Source organism: Trichechus manatus, unplaced genomic scaffold (genome assembly GCF_000243295.1).
Source record: "Trichechus manatus latirostris isolate Lorelei unplaced genomic scaffold, TriManLat1.0 scaffold00069, whole genome shotgun sequence".
Lineage (NCBI taxonomy): Eukaryota > Metazoa > Chordata > Mammalia > Sirenia > Trichechidae > Trichechus > Trichechus manatus.
In genome coordinates, this window is record NW_004444005.1 from 5,152,963 (window position 1) to 5,171,797 (window position 18,835).

Sequence of the window (18,835 nt, forward strand, 5' to 3'; positions counted from 1 at the left end):
CCCAAACCAAAAACCAAACCCCAAGTCATGGCGACCCCAGTGTTACAGAGTAGAATTGCTCCATAGGGTTTTCTTGGCTGTAATATTTAGAGAAGCAGTTTGCCAGGCCTTTCTTCTGTGGTGCTGCTGGGTGGGTTCGAACTGCCAACCTTTTTGTTAGCAGCCAAGTGCAAACCATTTCGTCACCCAGGGACCTTTTTCTTGCCAGGACCCTATTAATATACTGTGGAACCAGGGTTCTCTCGAACCCTCTTGGCAACTGCTGGTGCTGACCCTCTTCTTCTTGGCCTCTCTGACAGAAATGGACGTGACAGCCCCCCGTTCCTGCAGCTGCGCTGCCCCCAACCCAGCCCAAGCCACCGTGCCCAGTGGTGCCAGTGCACTGAGCTTCTCAGCCCTGCCCGGTGTGGCTGTGACAACCGCTCCACTTGCTGACCTTTGCACGTCTTCCCGTCTGGCTGCAGCGTGAATCCTACCGGGCAGCTGCAGCGCACGCCAGTGGCTGTGTCCTTGCATGTCCGGTCGCAGCCTCCGTTATTGACAGCACACGTCTCTGGGAAAGGAAAGACAGAGACGCTCAGCACCCTCAGGCGGAAGCCACCGCCTTTCCCCATCCATGTGCTAGGAGACCTGGATTCCAGTTCCGCCTCTGATACTCCCTACTTGTGGGGCCCTAGGGAAGCTGCGCTGCCTCTCCAAGCCTCAGGCCCCCCATCTGTAAAATGGGGTTGCTGGTGAGGATCTAATATGACAACGGATGGGAAAACTTCTTGCAAACCATCAAGGCTGGTGCGCATGTAAATGTTACTGCCAACAGGGTCAAATCGCTACTGGGGGGCCAGCCTGGAATCTAACTACCCAGGACCAGATTCCTACACTCTTGCCCTGCCTGGTCACAGGCTCCAGGGCCAGCTTGGTGGTGACTGGGCGGCTAGCAGCGTCCACCATCTCCTCTCGGCATGAACGGCCGTGGTCCTGGCCGCATGAGGGAGGGAGGCCCTCGGAGCCCGCGACCATCCCTCACCTGGACGAGGCACTCAGCCCAGCATCTGTTCTCACTGAACGGTAAGCCAGGGCATCTGGTTTTTGTTCACTTGAAGCTTGTCTAGTTTTTTGTCCTCCTTTCATTAATGGAAAGGGGCAGGGAGGGGCTGGGGGCCTAGCTGAAGTCACAGAGCCCAGGGAAGCGGTGTGAGTGAGGCTCCCCAGGCGGGGAGGGGCTGCAGAGCCAGGTCACTGGGCGCGGGCAGCTCCAGTCTCGTCAGCCCGTCTCTTCCTGCGCATCTGGCGCGCTTTGATCTCGGGGAGACGGTACTGAGTGGGCTGCCCCTTCTCTGCTGCTGGGAAGCCAGGAGCCACCTGCAGCCATCTTGCATAGTCTGTGAATTCCCCTGCCTGCTCCCCTCTGGCTTCAGCAGGCACCCGCCCTGGCGGCCCTTCTCCCTGACGGCTCTCCCTACCGGTTTACTGTTAGTGTCTGTCCTTTGGAGGTGTCTGTCTTTCTGCCGGCTGCCTTTGGTCCTCTCAGGGAGGAGTTTCGGTAAATGAATGTAGGAGCAAATGAATAAATGAATATCTACCCCCCAGTTGCCAGGAGTCCCTGCTGTTGATTAGACCAAATTCATGGTGCCTTTCCTTTGACCTTCAACTTGGGAAGGGGTGGGTGGCTTAGAGAGAGAGGAAACCCAACCTTCCCTCTGTGTGCGTGCACGTGCACCCGTACGTTTCTGCGGGGTGGCAGTGGGGTGCTACCTGCCGCAGAGGCTGTCCACCCTCCTCCTCACGGCCATATTGTCACCACGGGAGGCCAAGCTGTGACTACGTGTTGTTGGGTACCGTCGAGTAGCTACCGACTCATGGCGACCCCATGTGTGCAGAGTAGCACTGTGACCTTTTCAGAAGCAGATCACCAGGCTTGTCTTCCGAGGCGCCTCTGGGTAGGTTCAACGGGCCAATCTTTTTGTTAGTTGTCGAGTGTTTAACCATTTGTGCCTCAAGTCTCCTTGCCCTGACTCTTGCTGGCCCTCTCTTGCAGCGTCTCCACATACCCCAAGCCTCCAGCTGGGGTGGGCAGTTTCTGTGAACCAATCACACATCTCCCTACCTCCCTGCCTTTGCAGGGCCCTGCTGCTGGAAGGTCTCCCCCTGCTTGTCCCTGAGGGACCAGCTCCAAGCCTGCCCAGTGAGGTGCCCCCAAGGCCCCAGACACAAAAGGTGGCCACGGCCTTGCCCGCTCGGGCAGGGGGGCCGCCTCCGTCAGCGCAGGCAGTTCAGATGGCACTCGCCTGCTCGTGCCAGCCCGTCGACTGGGGCAGGCCTGGGTGGGGATCCCACTGCCCCTCACCAGGTGACCCAGGCAGGACACCCTCCTCTCTGGACCCAGCACCGCGCCTGTGAACCGAGGCCAAGCCTTCCCTCACCACTAAAGGCCTGGCCCACCTGGTGGTAGGAGCTGCTTAACAAACGCCCGTTTCTTCTCCTGGGGTTACAACCAGAGGAAAAACCCGGCCCCCAACCCCAAATCAAAGAGCCTGCATATCCCCAAGTGCCTTTCAAGCCTTTCATGTGGGACAGCCCTCTCTGGAGAGGGGGCAGAGAATGGGCTGGCTTTCCAGGTGCAAGTAATTAAGGCTCGGGCCTCAGGGAGGTAGGGAGCACTCGAGTGGGGGCACAGCCAGGGTAGCCTTCCTCAGTGACAGTAGATGACCCCCCTGGCCTCTCCAGGGTGGGGTGTGCGGGGTACTAGGAATTGTGTCCCTGAGAAATGGACCAAGCCAAACAGGCTCCAAGAGATACTTCCCTTCCTGAAGGCCTGGATGGAACTGGGAAATCTGTTGGCCAGTGAGGAGGGGGCCTCGGGGGTCCCCTGACCCAACCTGTCCCCTGGGCAGACTGAGGTGGAGAAGGGGCTTGTGTGGGACCAGCTCGGTCCCGGGTCTCTGGACCCTCCGAGCAGGACTCTGCCCCTGCACAGTTCTCCCTATGGCCCGCCAGTGGCTGGCGCCTGAGCAGCTTCAGTTTGAACAAGGGGCTCTGGGCCTCCAGGAGGGGCCCTGAGCTATTACTGGTGCTGACAAGCCCACCCCATACCAGCCCCCTTGGCCCTTCTCCTCACTGCAGCCCTGTGAGCCCACTACTCCTGGGCCCTCCACTCCACGGACAGGCCCAAGGCACCCAGACGCCATGGAACCTGCCTGAGGCTATGCCACAGAGCTGGATGAAACCAGCTGTAACCCCGCGGCTCCTTGGGGTCAGTGGCCACACGACAGCCTTGAATCTCACTGTCCAGCCAGACCCAGCTCCGGGCACGTATAACCAGATACCCGCTGGGGCCTTGGGCTCAACCTTCCACCTTCCTCCCCTACCTGGTCCTCCCCCGGTGCGCCCTGCCTCTGCGAACAAATCTGCCCAAGGCCGAACCTCAGGAGCCTGCCCCTTCCTTTCCCTCCCTCACCCCGGCGGTACCCAGGCCCTGGCCTTCCGACTTCCATCTCCTGATCCCAGCCTGTTCTTACTGCTGCTGTCCTGGGCCAGGTCACCACCTCCACCTATGTGACCACTGCACCTCCGGTGGTCCCTCCTCCTCTGGACCGCCGCCTTCATTCTGGGTAGCTGGAGGACTTGTTCTAAACCCGAAACGTCGCCAGTCACACCCCACCACCTTCAGGCTCCATAATTATGCTAACAGCCCCATCCACTAAGGGCTTCCTGGGGCTGCGTTCTGTGCCGGGGCTGGGCAGGGCGGAGCCTCTCCTTAGGCCTCCCTGCCATGGGACTTCAGGCCTCCTCTCCACCCATGGGATCTCAGGCCTCCTCTCCACCCATGGGATCTCGGGCCTCCCGCCCCCGGGGACACCCCCCACTTGGCCTGGCTCCCCCTCCACGAAGCAGGGATGGAAGGCTCTCCTTGCCCGTCCTCCTCAGCTCTATTGCTCTGAGGTAATCAGCGTAAACTGTGAAGTGCAGTACACGTGAAAAGGGTCACAATGAAACCTACCCAGGTCCTCGGGGCTAAAGTGGCGGAGGGGGGCTGGGTGCTGAAGTCTACAGTTACGGGACGGGGGTCCCTGGTGAGCCTGACGGTGGTGGGGGGCTCCAGGCAGAGGCTACTGGGTGCTGCTAAGGAGGCTCCCACCACCGATGGCCCATCAGCCGGAGTCACTGCCGGGTCCCCCATCTCTGAACACCCCAGGGAGCAGCCTCAAATCTCTGCTCCCAAGAACAGAGGCCACTCAGACCCAGTGTTAGGCCGTCATGGTCTCAGAGAGAACAGAAACCAGACTGCCCCATCCCCTCCCTACAGCGGGGAATCTCGACTATGGCGTCATCCCAAATGCAGAAAGCAAATGGGAACTGAGCTCTGGCCTTGAGAGAAGTGTGGGAGGGCCTAGCAGACAGGCCCTCCTCCTCGCCCCATGGCCTTCCCTGGGGCCCTGCCCCAGCCCCCCATCCTCCCAGGGGCCAAGTTCCCAGAGCTGGGGCAGGAGGCGGCCCTGTGAGGCACCCCTCATCTGCAAACACAAGCTGGGAGGTGAGATGAGGTCTCCTGACAGAACTTTGGGCTATGGATGGAAAGGAGAGGGCAGAGCGGACCCCACGGACACTGAGGCCTTCCTTTCTGACCCATGAGCCTGCCAGTCTCTCCTTGTATCCAGGTGACAGCTTCCAGGTCTTTCTAAAGGTGTCCACGCTGCACCTGGGGAAATGGTGGGGACAAGCCTCCCGGGAGTACAGCCCATAGCTGACAATGCATCTCCTGACCCCTCCTCCATGAGCCTTACAGAAGCCCTGGAGGGGGCCCTTCACAGGCTGGGAAACTAAGACTCAGAGAAGCTAAATGACTTGTCTACCCAGGACCAGCTACATAGTTTGCTAGGCCCAGGACAAAACAAAAACGCAGGGCCTTTTGTTAAACAATTATCAAGAACTTCAAGACAGAGACCGCAGAGTATTAAACCAATTGTGGGCTCTTCTAGTGGAGGCAGGGGGTGGGGGCTCTGTGGACTGTCTGGCTTGCACACCCGTGAAGCTGGCCATGTGTCTCGGATCACACAACTATTGGGAAGGGCCAGTACTTGAACCCATGGCTGTGACACTCCAGGTGGGTGAGTGAGTCTGGCCAGGCCACAGAGCAGGGGCCAAGGCAGGTGGAGACCTTTGATCATGATGCCCTGACCTCTCAGCCAGCAAGTCGGGGAAGGGTCCTACCCCCAAGGCTGGGATGGCAAAGGGGAAGGAAGACCAGGTGTGGGGACGGGGTCTCAAGTGCGAAGGGGCCCTGGAGAGAGCCCCTTTTCCAGCAGGCAGGAGAGCCCCAGACAAGTTAGGAGGCCTCGTCTTGGGTCTGTCCCTGTGGAGCTCGTATTTGGGTACAGGAGATGCAGCCGAGCAAGGGAGGCAATCCCTGCCACGCGGCTGGGCCAGGGCTCTGATGGGGAGGCCAGGGCGAGGGCCCGAGGATGCCTTTGTGGTCTGGGGACAGTGTCCACCATGGAGCAGTGGGAAACCATGAAGCAGGATGGCGGGAAGCCAGGGCTCCACTGCTGGCTGCACGGGCTTGGCAAGCCGTGTGCTTCTCTGAGTCTCAGTTTCCTGATCTGTGACATGGAGATAAAGAACATTTACCACTCGGCTCTTGCAAAAACAGTGGACATGCAGGTGCTCCGTATACTGCCGAGTAACCGCTGTCCACGAGCTCCCTCTCAGCACACTCCTCAGAACCTCTGCGCGTGGAGTCCAGCCCCCAGGCAGCTGCTGACTCACCCGCTGATTTTTCAAGCCCTACTGTGCGCTAGGCACTGAAGCCAGCCACAGTCCCTGGCCTCGAGGAGGCCCACCTAGCAGGGAAGCAGATGGAAACACTTCGTCCATTCCTGTCTGACCAACAGTCTGGAGTAGCTACTCAGTGGTGGTAGGTGGGGAAGGAGTTACAGAGACAAATCTGACAGACTGCCCTCTGGCCTTTCTCACAGGGGGTTGGCCCCATCTCTCCCGCAGCCCACTTCCCTTCTCCACAGCCCAGCACACTCCAAGGATGGGGTCTGCAGGGTGGCTCCCACGGCCCAACCTGCCACCTTCCTCAGGAGGTACCTCAGGGGGCCCTCCTCCAGGGAGCCTTCCTGAGCCTCTCTCATTTGGGTGGCACTGCCTGTTCATGAGCCTTCTCCTCCAGGGCAGAGCGGGGACAGGCTGGACTCGGTGCGGGGCACCCAGCACAGGGCTGGGCAGTTGCTTGAGGAGTTTGGCCAAAGACCTAGCTGAAGGAACGAAGCTCTGGAGGGGGCCTGGAGAGAACCCCTTTTCCAGCAGGCAGGGGAGCCCCAGACAAGTTACGAGGCCTTGAATGAAAGGAAATAAGGTGACCGAATCCCTCCCCTGTGTGGGGCCCAGCGGGGGAGGGTGCCTGAGACGAGCCCAAGGTATAGGAGACCTGCATGTCCACCTGAGACAGCCAGGGGGAGGGGAGCAGGCAGGTGGGGGGGAAAGCTGAAGGGGCTGGGCTGACCGGGCTTCCCCTGGCTGAGGAGGCAGGTTGGGGAGGGCTCCAAAGCTCCGAGTGGCTGGTACAGTACTCCCATTTCTCTACAGGCGGCATTCCCCAAAATGGACGTGGGTCCAGAGGCCGAGTGCCAGTCCCAGCTCCCGACCTGCCCTGTGACTCTGAGCCTGCATGAGAATCACAAGGTGCTCGTCCTGGCTCCTGGGCCCACCCTCGGAGGCTCTGATCCAGTGGGTCCAGCGTGGCCCACCAGACCCGCCTGCTCTGACACACTGCCCTGTCTCCTGGAGGCCTGGCCTGGCGGCAGGAGCAGCCCAAGTCCTTCCAGCATCTGTCCTGGTCTCAGCAGGGCCGGGCTCATCTGCCCTCTGGCCAGCTGGGAGGAGGGCCAGCTGCTGGCCGCACCCTGCACCGTACAGGTCAGTGTGCCCTGAGGGCAGGGTGCCGGGTGCACTGTGAGCCTCTTCCTGCCCTAGGACATCTGGACCTAAGTGGGGCTGGGCCCTGGGGGACACCCTAATGGCTGACGTGCTCTAGGGGAGGGGCTCCATACGGCTGGAGACAAGGAGGTCGTGGAGGCCAGGACGGAAGCCCAACAAGGGAGGGGGCATCCAAGTGGGGTCTAAAGGGGCAGGGAGGGGGCCGAGAGGGGAGGGAGAAGGAAGGGAGGCCTTGGAAGTTTCCGCCAGACCACACTGCCCTCTGTCACAACGAGGCCGGCCATCTGAGGCCCTGTGTTCCTGAAATGGCCCACCCAGGCATCTGGGTCAGTCTCAGGCGGGGCCTGGATGCTGCCTTTCAGCCAGAGTGACTCTGATGCTCATTTAGGGCCAAGCTGACCTCGCCCAGCTGTTTAGCAAATAACGCCTGTAGGTCCACACCATGCCGGGGGCTCGGCTTACCTAGAACTCGCCTGCTCAGGGGCGTTTTCTATAAGCTAACTTTTTCCGGTAGAACTGTCTTCCAGAGGCACCGGGAGAGTGAACATTCCGGCGACCAGCCAGGAGTGGGGAAACCCTCTCGGGTGCCTCTCAAGTGGGTGGGGATTCTTACACAGGTGCTCCAAGACCAGAGCCCACCAGGAACAGGGCCGTGCCCCCAGGTCTGCAGCGGGGGCTGAGGCCTGATGGCTGGGGAGCAGAGAAGAGGCTGACCCACGAGCAGACTGGGGGGCCCGCTCTGGCAGGCAGGCCTTGGTGTGGGGTCGGGGGGTTCTTCATCTGGTCTGAAGGACTTGGGCTCCCCCAAACCTCCTGAATGCCTGTCGATTCAGGCAGACCCCTGAGGTGCTAGAGTAAAGTGAACGGCAGGACCAGGGGCGGGAGCCTCTTCCCTGCCCGCTGACTCCAGCCTTTACTCGGCCTCACAGGCCGAATCTCATCTGAGCCAATCCCCAGGGGAGGTGTGGCAGGGTTATTATGCCCATTCTACAGAAGGCTCAGGATATAACTGAGCTGGACAGCTGCGCCAGGCCTCCTTCCTCTGTGTTAGGCGGCTCCTCACTGGGTGTGACCAGTGAGGCCTGTGGGCTGCACACTTGCTCACCAAGCACCCCTGTGCAGGTTCCAGCTTCCTGCCTGTCCCTGGAGGGAATGCAGAGCTGTGGCGTGGGAAGCACGGAAGCCCCTTCACCTCGCTGAGCTCGCTCTCCTCATCTGTACCCCTGAACAGCACTCTCCCAGGGCTGCTGGGAAGATTAAATGTGACCAGGCACCGAGGCTGCTCCACAGAGGGATGGCCTTGCTCTCATTCCTGATGGCTGCCGCAGATACTTGTTCAGGGAAAGATTAGGTGACAACCTGGGCCGAGGGAAGCAGTGCCCAGCCCTAGCGCATAACCCTCTGGAAGGCTCTCAGGCAGGACCCTCAGCCTTGGTGACCCCATGGGGAGAGGGCAGACTCAGGGGGATGCTGACACCTGGAGACTCCAGCCTAGGAGGGGTGCGGGGCTGGGGGAGCCCAGACTGCAAGCACCAAGACCTCTGGGAGGAGCGTTAACCCCGCTGGCTATGCGGGGGGCCTTTCCTAAGGCATGGCTGTTAGGTCTCAGCGTGACCTGACACACGTCAGACAGTCCCCGCGCCCCAGGAGTCTCACCCACCTCACCAAGGTCCAGCTCCTCACTAGTGTTCCAAGGGCCCTAAGAAAATGGTAACGGCCTGGGGAAGGAGAAGGCGAAAGACAGAACCGTGATTGAGCACCAGATCCCAGCCAGGTGCCACCCCTCACGTCTCTCATGGAAGCTGCTTCCGAGAAGACTACAAGCCCGTTTACAAACGAGGACACCGAGGCTCCACGATTTGAGGAGACTCTGGCAAAGGGATGAGGAAGCAGGAAGCGAACCCGGGTCTCACTCCGGAGCCTGGATGTTCCTCTGGGCCGGGGTAGCAAAGCCAGAAGAGAAGTCACTGTTAGCAAATCTCTAAGCGAAGGTGTCCTGCTCTAAGAACAAATGCACGGTTGGTTCTAAAGCAAAGACAGAGCCTTGATGAGCAACTGGAAAGGACCTGCCACCATGGGTCACCGGGGAACTGCAGCCTGGGGAACCGCACCCCAGGGAGCCCCAATTGGCGGGCTATGCCTCATCAGCAGCCGACTGCTCCCCCTTGGTTTCCAGCCACCACCCGACCTGCACTGCTGGCACGCAGCTAGAGCGGGTGCGGCAGGTGAGGATGGGCTGAGAGGGAGCCCGTGGGCAGAGTGACCGAGCCAGCACAGCCACAGGACTTAGTCCGTTTGATCTGTTTTTACATCCCCGGACGAAGGATTGCACTGCTAAGACGGCCCGGGCTTTGAAGGGTGCCTGCCGCAGCTACAGTGGACGCTTGGTATTAAAACTCTAGGCCCCCCTGAGTGCTGGCAGGACCAGGGCCAGACAGCAAAAACAGCCTCTGCCTCCCACCTTGCCCAGAATCCCCGCGGGACCTGAGTGGAGCTTTTCTGAGCACCCTCCCCACCCTGGATCCTCTGCTAGGCACTTCATACCTTATAGCATTTTACCCTGACATCGTACTGCATATCTGTGGTGGTGTCTGTCCCTGGCACTCGGCGGACACGCAGTAAGTACTTGCTGGACGAGGACTGAGCTCTGACAATCGGGTATTTGAGTCCTGCTTTATACAAGAGGGCAGTGAGGGTCCCCAGGTCACACAGCCAACAAAGGTTAGACAGTGCTGGCCTTGACCTTGCTCTGTGCCTGGTGGCTCTGAGCGCCACGCTGGCTCTTCCTTAAGATGCAGAGAGAGCCAGTGAAGGCAGGGAGTGGCTGTCTCACCATCCCTCACTCCTTCCACAGATGAAGACTCCGCCATCGCCCGTGCCGAGGGACAAGACATGTGGCGCAGTGCCCGGCAGGCCTTGGGCAAACATCTGTGGAGCAGCTGAGTGAAGCTGGGCAATGCCAGGGGAGACCACTGAGGTCTCTGGGGAGTGCTGGTCTCCAGCAGCGAGCAGCACACTTCCCCTACACAGCCTACTCATGGGCTCCCAGCTGGCAAAGGGGCCAAGGCCCGCGTGACCATCAGCCTGAGCAGGAAGTGGGTGCAGGTGAAGGGTGACTAGGTGGCAGAGGGCATTGAGGTCAGATCTGGAAGGGCTTTGGGGGCCCACTTGGACGAAATCCTGAGGGGCCAAGGAATCAAGAAAAGGGTTAAGATGGGGTTGGGCACATTCAGATTTGTGCCCAAGAAAGATGGCTGTGACTGCTTCACTGAGGGGGGTAGAAGGCTTAGAGACGGGGCTGGACCAGTGTCCAGCAGAGCGGAACCAAGGCAGGGCCGCGAGGACGCAGCCTCAGGGGATCCAACATTAGGTGAGGGCTGAAGCTCAGGAGGCATGGGTTGGGGTGAGTGTGGCTGACAGTGCCAAGTCCCTACTGGAAGGTGACAGGAGTGGGGAACACAGGGGTGGCAGGCTCACCTTCCATCTGTGGGGCTCACCTCCACTCTCAGCTACCCAGAGTAGGGGGCCAGGCAGCAACCACAGGCCCCTCTGAGGGGGAAACCCACTGTCGCACAGGAACTTTCTGCTTCTGTCAGGGTAAGGGCTGAGTGGAAGTCAGGCCTGGCCGCCGGGGCCTGGTGCAGCTCTGGCTGTGGGGCACTGGGAGCTTGGGAGGCCCTCCCACAAACCTCGTGGTACTGCACGCACAGCTGGGCAAAGCTTACGCCAAGCCTGAGGGCCGGGCACCCGACGTGCCCTGTGAAGTGTCTACAGGCCAGTCTGACTGATGAAGTACTGCAGGGGACGCCACTGTCTCAGGTCCTTGTCACAGTCCCCCAGGCAGGGAGACCACCCTTCGACTTCACAACCCTGAGAGGGGAAAGGACTTACCCAGGTCACCCCAGGGCAAGGGCAGGGCAGGCCACGGTCACTGACCACTCCCCGCTAAGCCCAGGCATTTGCTGGAGCCGAGAACCAACACCCTCCCCTGCCACTGGTTAAAAACACATTGTCCCTCATTTCTGGGGGTGAGAAAGTGGCATCCAGCAGCCTGTCCTGTGATGGCTGTGCCCCATGAGGTAAGGTCCCCCTGGTGTTGTTACTTTATGAGAGAAGGGTCACAGACTGGCTGGCATGAGATCCAAATCTCGTCTGAGGCCCAGAGAGAGGCAGAAAGCTATAGAACCCCAAAGAAGCCAGGGGTCACAGGTGGGCACTCTGTGACCTTCTCCGGGCAGGGCCAGACCGTGTCCTCTAGCTAAATTTGTCCCCTGAAGGTGCAAGGCCTGGGCACCAGGAGCCCTGGCTCTGCCCAACCCACAGGGTGGCTCTGGGTGGGTCGCATCCCCGCTAGCCTCAGTCTCCCCACCTGGGGCTGGCCGATGCCCTGCCCCTCTTCTCTTCTCTAATCAGCCCTGCCTGGCACCATGACTCCACCCCACACCACCCCTCGCCATAGCTGAGGCGCTATGGCCTCCCTCCTTCACCAGCCCAGCCCCAGCCACCTCGAGTGTGTCTGTGTGTGACTAAACTGAGGCCCTGAGTCCGAGTCCTTGCGTCCTGCTCTGACGAGAGACCAGCCACACCTGGGACCACCCTGTCTCAGGGCCCCGGGGAGCTCTGGACTTGGGAGGCTGTGTACTGACGGTGCTGCCTCCCTCCTCAGGCCTCAGGCTCTTTCTCTGTGGAGTGGGGATGCTGCCTCACACGAGTGTGGGGAGACTCCCTGGAGGGAGCTGAGAGGAGAGCAGTCTGCAAACTGTGGAGTGATAGGTGGTGTCGATGAGGAGGACGGCTCAGCCAGAGGGGGTCGGCTGGACACACAGTGATTCCCTGAGGAAGGAGTGGGCGTCCACTGCTGGGGGCACTGAGGCTCATGCCCACCTGCCGGAATTTGGGCAGGGGGCTTCTGCACTGTCCAGGGCGTTCCTCACAATCAGCACGAGTTTTCAGAGTGCCAGGAGACAGGGGGTCCAGCCTGGGAAAGGCAGGCATGAGGGAGGTGTGGGCTCTGCCTTAATGGAGCTCACAGCAGGCAGGCGGCCTGTGAGGGTCCTCCCCGCCAAGACTGAACCATCTGTGGTTGGCCGCAAAAAAACCCCATTGCCATTGAGTTGATTCCGACTCATAGTGACCCTACAGGACAGAGCAGAACGGCCCCATAGGGTTTCCAAGGCTTACAGAAGCAGACTGCCACATTTTTCTCCAGCAGAGTGGCTGATGGGTTCAACTGTTGACCTTCTGATTAGCAGCGAGTCCTTAACCACTCTGCCACCAGGGCTCCTGGTTGGCAGCATAATGGCCCGCAAAGGTGTCCACGTCCTAATTCCTAGGAAGCTGTGATGTTGCGCAGCTAAAGGCGCTTTGCAGATGTGATCAAATGAAGGACGCGGGTGTGGGGGATTTTCCGGGATTATCTGGGCGGTAGGGGCCAAGGTAATCACGAGTCTCCTTAGATGGGAAAGGAGGGAGGCGTAAGAAGAGGGGCAGGGAAGGAGATGTCACAACACAAGAGGATCGCAGAGGCGCTCGCTCGCTCTGAAGATGGAGGGAGGGCACGAGAGAAGGGATAAGGGAAGCTGGACAACGCAAGGAATCAGATTCTGCCCTGGAGCCTCCAGAAGGAACACAGCCTTGCTCACACCTTGACTTTAGCCCAGTGAGGCTCGTGCTGGGCCTCTGACCTACAGACTGTAAGATAATAAAAGGGTGTTGTTTTACTGTGGTGGCTTGCATGTTGCTGTGACACCAGAAGCTATGCCACTGGTATTTGAAATACCAGCAGGGTCACCCATGGTAGACAGGTTTCAGCAGAGCTTCCAGACTAAGATAGACTAGGTAGAAGCATCCAGCAGTCTACTTCTAAAAAAACTGGCCAGTGAAAACCTTACGAATAGCAGCAGAATACTGTCTGATATAGTGCTGGAAGATGAGCCCCTCAGGTCGGAAGGCACTCAAAGTACGACTGGGGAAGAGCTGCCTCCTAAGAGTAGAGTCGACCTTAATGACGTGGATGGAGTCAAGCTTTTGGGACCATCATTTGCTGATGTGGCAACACTCAAAATGAGAAGAAATAGCTGCAAACATCCATTAATAATCAGAATGTGGAATGTACAAAGTATGAACCTAGGAAAATTGGAAGTCATCAAAAATGAAATGGAATGCACAAAGATCAATGTCCTAGGCATTAGTGGGTTGAAATGGACTGGTATTGGCCATTCTGAACTGGACAACCATATGGTCAACTGTGCTGGGAATGACAAATTGAAAAGGAATGGTAAAAACGAGCATTTCAAGATCTATCCTTAAATACAATGCTGTCAGTGACAGGATCATATCCATATGCCTACAAGGAAGACAAGTTAATACGACTATTTTTCAAATTTTCACACCAACCACTAATGCCAAAGATGAAGAAATAGAAGATTTTTACCAACTTCTGCAGTCTAAAATTGATCAAACATGCAATCAAGATGCATTGATAATTACTGGTGATTGAAATGTGAAAGTTGGAAACAAAGAAGGATCGCTAATTGGAAAATATGGCCTTGGTGACAGAAATGACGCCAGAGATTGCATGACAGAATTTTGCAAGACCAACAACTTATTCACTGCAAACATCTTTTTTCAACAACATAAACGGTGACTATACACGTGAACCTCACCGGATGGAATACACAGGAATGAAATTGACTACATCTGTGGAAAGAGACAATGGAGAAGCTCAATATCATTAGTCAGAACAAGGCCAGGGGCGGACCGTGGAAGAGATCATCAATTGCTCCTATGCAAGTTCAAGTTGAAACTGGAGAAAATTGAAACAAGTCCACGAGAGCCAAAATATGACCTTGAATATATCCCACCTGAATTTAGAGACCATCTCAAGAATAGATTTGACACCTTGAACACTAATGACAACCAAAGACCAGATGAATTAATTGTGGGATGACATCAAAACATCATACGAAGAAAGCAAGAGGTCATTAAAAAGATAGGAAAGAAATAAAAGACCAAAATGGATGTCAGAAGAAACTCTGAAACTTGCTCTTGAACGTCAAGTAGCTAAAACGAATGGAAGAAATGATGAAGTAAAAGGTCTGAACAGAAGATTTCGAAGGACGGCTCGAGAAGACAAAGTAAAGTATTATACTGAAATGTGCAAAGACCTGGAGTTAGAAAATCAAAAGGGAAGAATATGCTAGGCATTTCTCAAGCTGAAAGAAATGAAAAAATTCAAGCCTCGAGTTGCAATACAGAAGGATTCTATGGGCAAAATATTGAATGACGCAGGAAGCATCAAAAGAAGATGGAAGGAATACACAGAGTCACTGAACCAAAAAGAATCGGTCAATGTCCAACCATTTCAGGAAGTAGCATATGATTAAGAACCGATGGTATTGAAGGAAGAACTCCAAGCTGCACTGAGGGCATTGGCAAAAACCAAGGCTCCAGGAATTGACAGAATACCAACTGAGGTATTTCAACAAACAGATGCAACGCTGGAAGCTCTCACTTGTCTATACCTAGAAATTGGAAGGCAACTACCTGGCCAACCGACCGGAAGAGATCCATATTTGTGCTCATTCCAAAGAAAGGTGATCCAACAGAATGTGGAAATTATTGAACAATATCATTAATATCACATGCAAGCAAAATGTTGCTGAAGATAGTTAAAAAACAGTTGCAGCAGTACATTGACAGGGAACTGCCAGAAATTCAAGCCAGATTCAAATGAGGATGTGGAACAAGGGATATCACTGCTGATGTCAGACGAATCTTGGCTGAAAGCAGAGAACACCAGAAAGATGTTTATCTGTGTTTCATTGGCTATTGTTGGATTGAATCGTGTCCCCTCAAAATGTGTATCAACTTGGCTAGACCATGATTTCCAGTATCGTGTGATTGTCCACCATTTTGTGATCTGATGTGATTACTCTATGTGTTGTAAATTCTAATCTCTATGATGTTAATGGGGTATGATTAGAGGCAGTTATGTTGATGAGGCAGAACTCAATCTATAGGATAAGCTGTATCTTAATCTCTTTTGAGATATAAAGGAAAGAATTGATCAGAGAGGAGAGGGACCTCATTACCACCAAGCAAGAAGAGCCAGGATCAGAGGGCATCCTTTGGATCCAGGGTCCCTGTGCGGAGAAGCTCCTAGATCAGGGGAAGACTGATGACGGAGCCAACACAGAGAGAAAGCCTTTCCCTGGAGCTGGCACCCTGAATTCGGATTTCAAGCTTCCTAACCTTGAGAGAATAAACTTCTGTTTGTTAAAGCTATCCATATGTGGCATTTCTATTATAGCAGCACTAGATAACTAAGACAACTATGCAAAGGCTTTCGACTGTGTGGATCATCACAAATTATGGATAACACTATGAAGAATGGGAATTCCAGAACACTTAATTGTGCTCATGAGGAACCTGTACATAGATCGAGGCAGTCATTCGAACAGAACAAGGGAACACTGTGTAGTTTAAAATCAAGGTGTGTCAGGGTTGTATTCTTTCACCATATTATTCAATCTGTATGCTGAGCAAATAATCTGAGAAGCTAGACCATATGAAAAAGAATGTGGCATCAGGATTGGAGGAAGACTCATTAGCAACCTGCAATATGCAGATGACACAACCTTGCTTGCTGAAAGTGAAGAGGTCTTGAAGCACTTACTGATGAAGATCAAAGACCACAGCCTTCAGTATGGATTTCACCTCAACATAAAGAAAAGAAAAATCCTCACAACTGGACCAGTAGGCAACATCATGACAAATGGAGAAAAGATTGAAGTTGTCAAGAATTTCATTTTACTTGGATCCACAAGCCACACCCATGGAAACAGCAATCAAGAAATCAAAACATGCATTGTATTGGGCAAATCTGCTGCAAAAGACCTTTTTAAAGTGTTGAAAAGCAAAGATGTCACTTTAAGGACTGAGGTGCGCCTGACCCAAGCCATGGTGTTTTCAGTTGTCACATGCATGCAAAAGCTGGACAACGAATAAGGAAGACCGAAGAAGAATTGATGTCTTTGAATTATGGTGTTGGCGAAGAACACTGACTGTAGCGTGGACTGCCGGAAGAACGGCGCCCTGGTAGTGCTGTGGTTAAGTGCTCTGCTGCTAACTGAAAGGTCAGCTGCTCTATGGGAGAAAGATGTGACAGTCTGCTTCTGTAAAGATTTACAGCCTTGGAAACCTTATGGGGCAGTTCTGTTCTGTCCAATAGTGTTGCTATGAGTTGGAATTGACTCAATGGCAAGGGGTTTGGTTTTTAGTTTGGGTAAGAAAAACGAACAGATCTGTCTTGGAAGAAGTACAGCTAGAATGTTCCTTAGAAGCGAGGATGGCGAACCTTCGTCTCACATACTTCTGGACATGTTATCAGGAGGAACCAGTCCCCGGAGAAGGGCATCATGCTTGGTAAAGTAGAGGGTCAGCGAAAAGGAGGAAGACCCTCAGTGAGATGGACTGACACAGTGGCTGCAACAAGGGCTCAAAGATAACATCGACTGAGAGAATGGTGCAGGACCAGGCACTGTTTCATTCTTATAGGGTCGCTATGAGTTGGAACTGACTCAATGGCATCCAACAGTAACAACAAGGATGGTGGTGATTTGCTATAGAAGCAATAGAAAACGAATATACCATCTACCCTAAAACATACTTTTAGGAAAGGAACTTAAAACCTGGAGCTGTCAAGCATGTGATAGATCTTGCTGTTAGGGGCCGGGGAGCCTGTGGGAAGATCTCATTCTGTCCTCGTAGCTGGCTACTCACATGCTTCACAGAAGTCAGTTGGCCAGCTAATCAAACTTCACCACTTTAAACCTTCAAATCTAAACATTGTAACTGATTTGAGGGGCCATCTAACATTGGTTACACATTTTTAGCCCTCTTTAAACCTAACTGGTAGTCCCTGGGTGGTGCAAATGGTTAACATGCTCACTGCTGACAGAAAGGCTGGCAGTTCGGGTCCACCCAGTGGTGCCTCTGAAGGAAGGCCTGGCAATCTACTTCTGAAAAATGAGCCATTGAAAACCTGACAGAGCTCATGTGGGGTCACCATGAGTCAGAGTTGACTTGATGGCACCTGGGTGGACACAGCTTACCGTGTCCCAAGCTGAGCTCATTCACACTACGAGCGGCAGTTGGACTGAAGACAGTGGGGTTTGGCTGCCTGGCCCTGCCCAGCCTGGCCACTGTGCATAGAGCTCTCTGCCAGCTCTCTGGAGGTTTTCAGTGAGGCCGCACTCTCAGATGGGCAGGGACGGCACCTCACCACGTCAGTGCTCCTTGCCTTCTGCGGCCCTTCCCCACTGGAACCCCTTGTTCCCACAGGGCCTGAGCCACTTAACTCCTCTGTGCCACAGCATCCTCACCCCTCTGGTCTGTAACAGAGATGGCCTGTTCTACTTCCCAGTGCTTCTGGGCATGAAATCTTGGCTCACACACGGAAAGCACCAGCGCCTTACATAAACAAACACCACAGGACTGCAGTCAATGGTGGTGTTCCCAGCATCTACAGTGTCCACTGGGGAACCTTGTGATCACAATGTTGGAATGCGGGTGCACAGAGAGTAGGCAGGTCCCAAGTGAGGAGTTGAGAGGCTCACATACGGGTAAAATGCCCAAGTTTTAGCTCATACACTCTGCAACCTTCGTTTTTTGCTTCTGTTGGGCCCATGGCTGTGTTTAAAGGTGAGGCTGCCAATGTAACGGTTTGCAGGTAGCTAAGGGATCCGTGGCCTCTGCAGCCGGGGCAGGTCCCTAGGTGGCACAAATGGTTGGCACTTGGCTACTAACTGAAATGTTGGCGGTTCAAATCTACCCAGCAGCACCAACAAAGAAAGGTCTGGCAATCTACTTCTGAAAAATCAGCCATTAAACCCTATGACACACGTGGGGTTGTTATGAGTTGGAATCAATTTGATGGCAGTCTGGGCACAAAATCTTTCGGAAATAATTCTGAGTCGATCTAGGTTGGACATCTCCACTTGGGGAAGCTAAGTTGGTGCTCACAGCCTGAACCAGGAGATATGGCCCCGAGGCCACTTAACCTCTCTCAGCCTGTCCAGAATGGGGTGTGACCTGGGAGCCCCTGCCAGGAGAGGAGAACAGGAAGGCAGCTGCACCCTGGACATGCAGGACAAGTCTGTCCCTGATGTGTGGTCACCATGGAGAATGACGAAGATGGGTGTGTGCCATGGGGGTGCACGGGGCTGGCATGAGCCGCCCTGGGGAACCTTCACCCTGAGCTCTCCTGCACCCACTCACTTCCAGAAGGGGAACAGGGTCCCCTCACTTGATCCTATCCTATGTACTCCATACATGGAGTCCTCTGACAGAAAAAGAACTGGCCTTTCTGGGCTGGAAGCAACCCAAGGGGCTGGTTCTGAACGTGAGGCCCAGGTGTGTTTTGACCAGCACAGGACAGAGTGAGGATGGTCACCTCCCTCATTCTCAACAGCTTGCCTCTGTTAATACATCCTGGGAACAGCCACACCTCACTGGGGGACACTAGCCTGCATTCCAATAAGATGCCTAAGTCTTTACCACACAGGCTGCTCTCAGAGACGACATGTTAAGATTACGAGGATGGGGCTCATCTGTGCCTAGATGGGGCCCAAGGATCCACTCTCCACTGGAGCCTCGGAGGCTGGTTACCTAGAGTGTGGGGCCTTGGCTGTTGGCCCCGCCCCCTGTGGCAAGTTTGTAGGGAGCCCAGAGGAGGGAGGGGTCTCTTCTGTCTGTGGGCAGGACAGGCTCTAAGGGGTGGGTGGGGAGGTCTGATGATCAGAGAGGTGGGGACTCAGGGAGGCAGCTCATCATCCAGCTCCTCAGTTCTCTCCCCGGTGCCTGGCCCAGAGTCCTTGGCCTGCTCCCCCAGCTC

General features: G+C 55.4%; 1 protein-coding gene across 1 annotated transcript in view; it reads right to left on the minus strand.

The window, feature by feature from the left end:
• SCUBE1 (signal peptide, CUB domain and EGF like domain containing 1) overlaps positions 1–18,835 on the minus strand; it is a 153,491-nt gene that overhangs the window by 37,643 nt on the left and 97,013 nt on the right. The window contains exon 6 of the mRNA XM_004379994.1: positions 437–553. Within this exon, the coding sequence (XP_004380051.1) occupies positions 437–553 (117 nt within the window). The remainder of the gene's footprint in view (positions 1–436; positions 554–18,835) is intronic.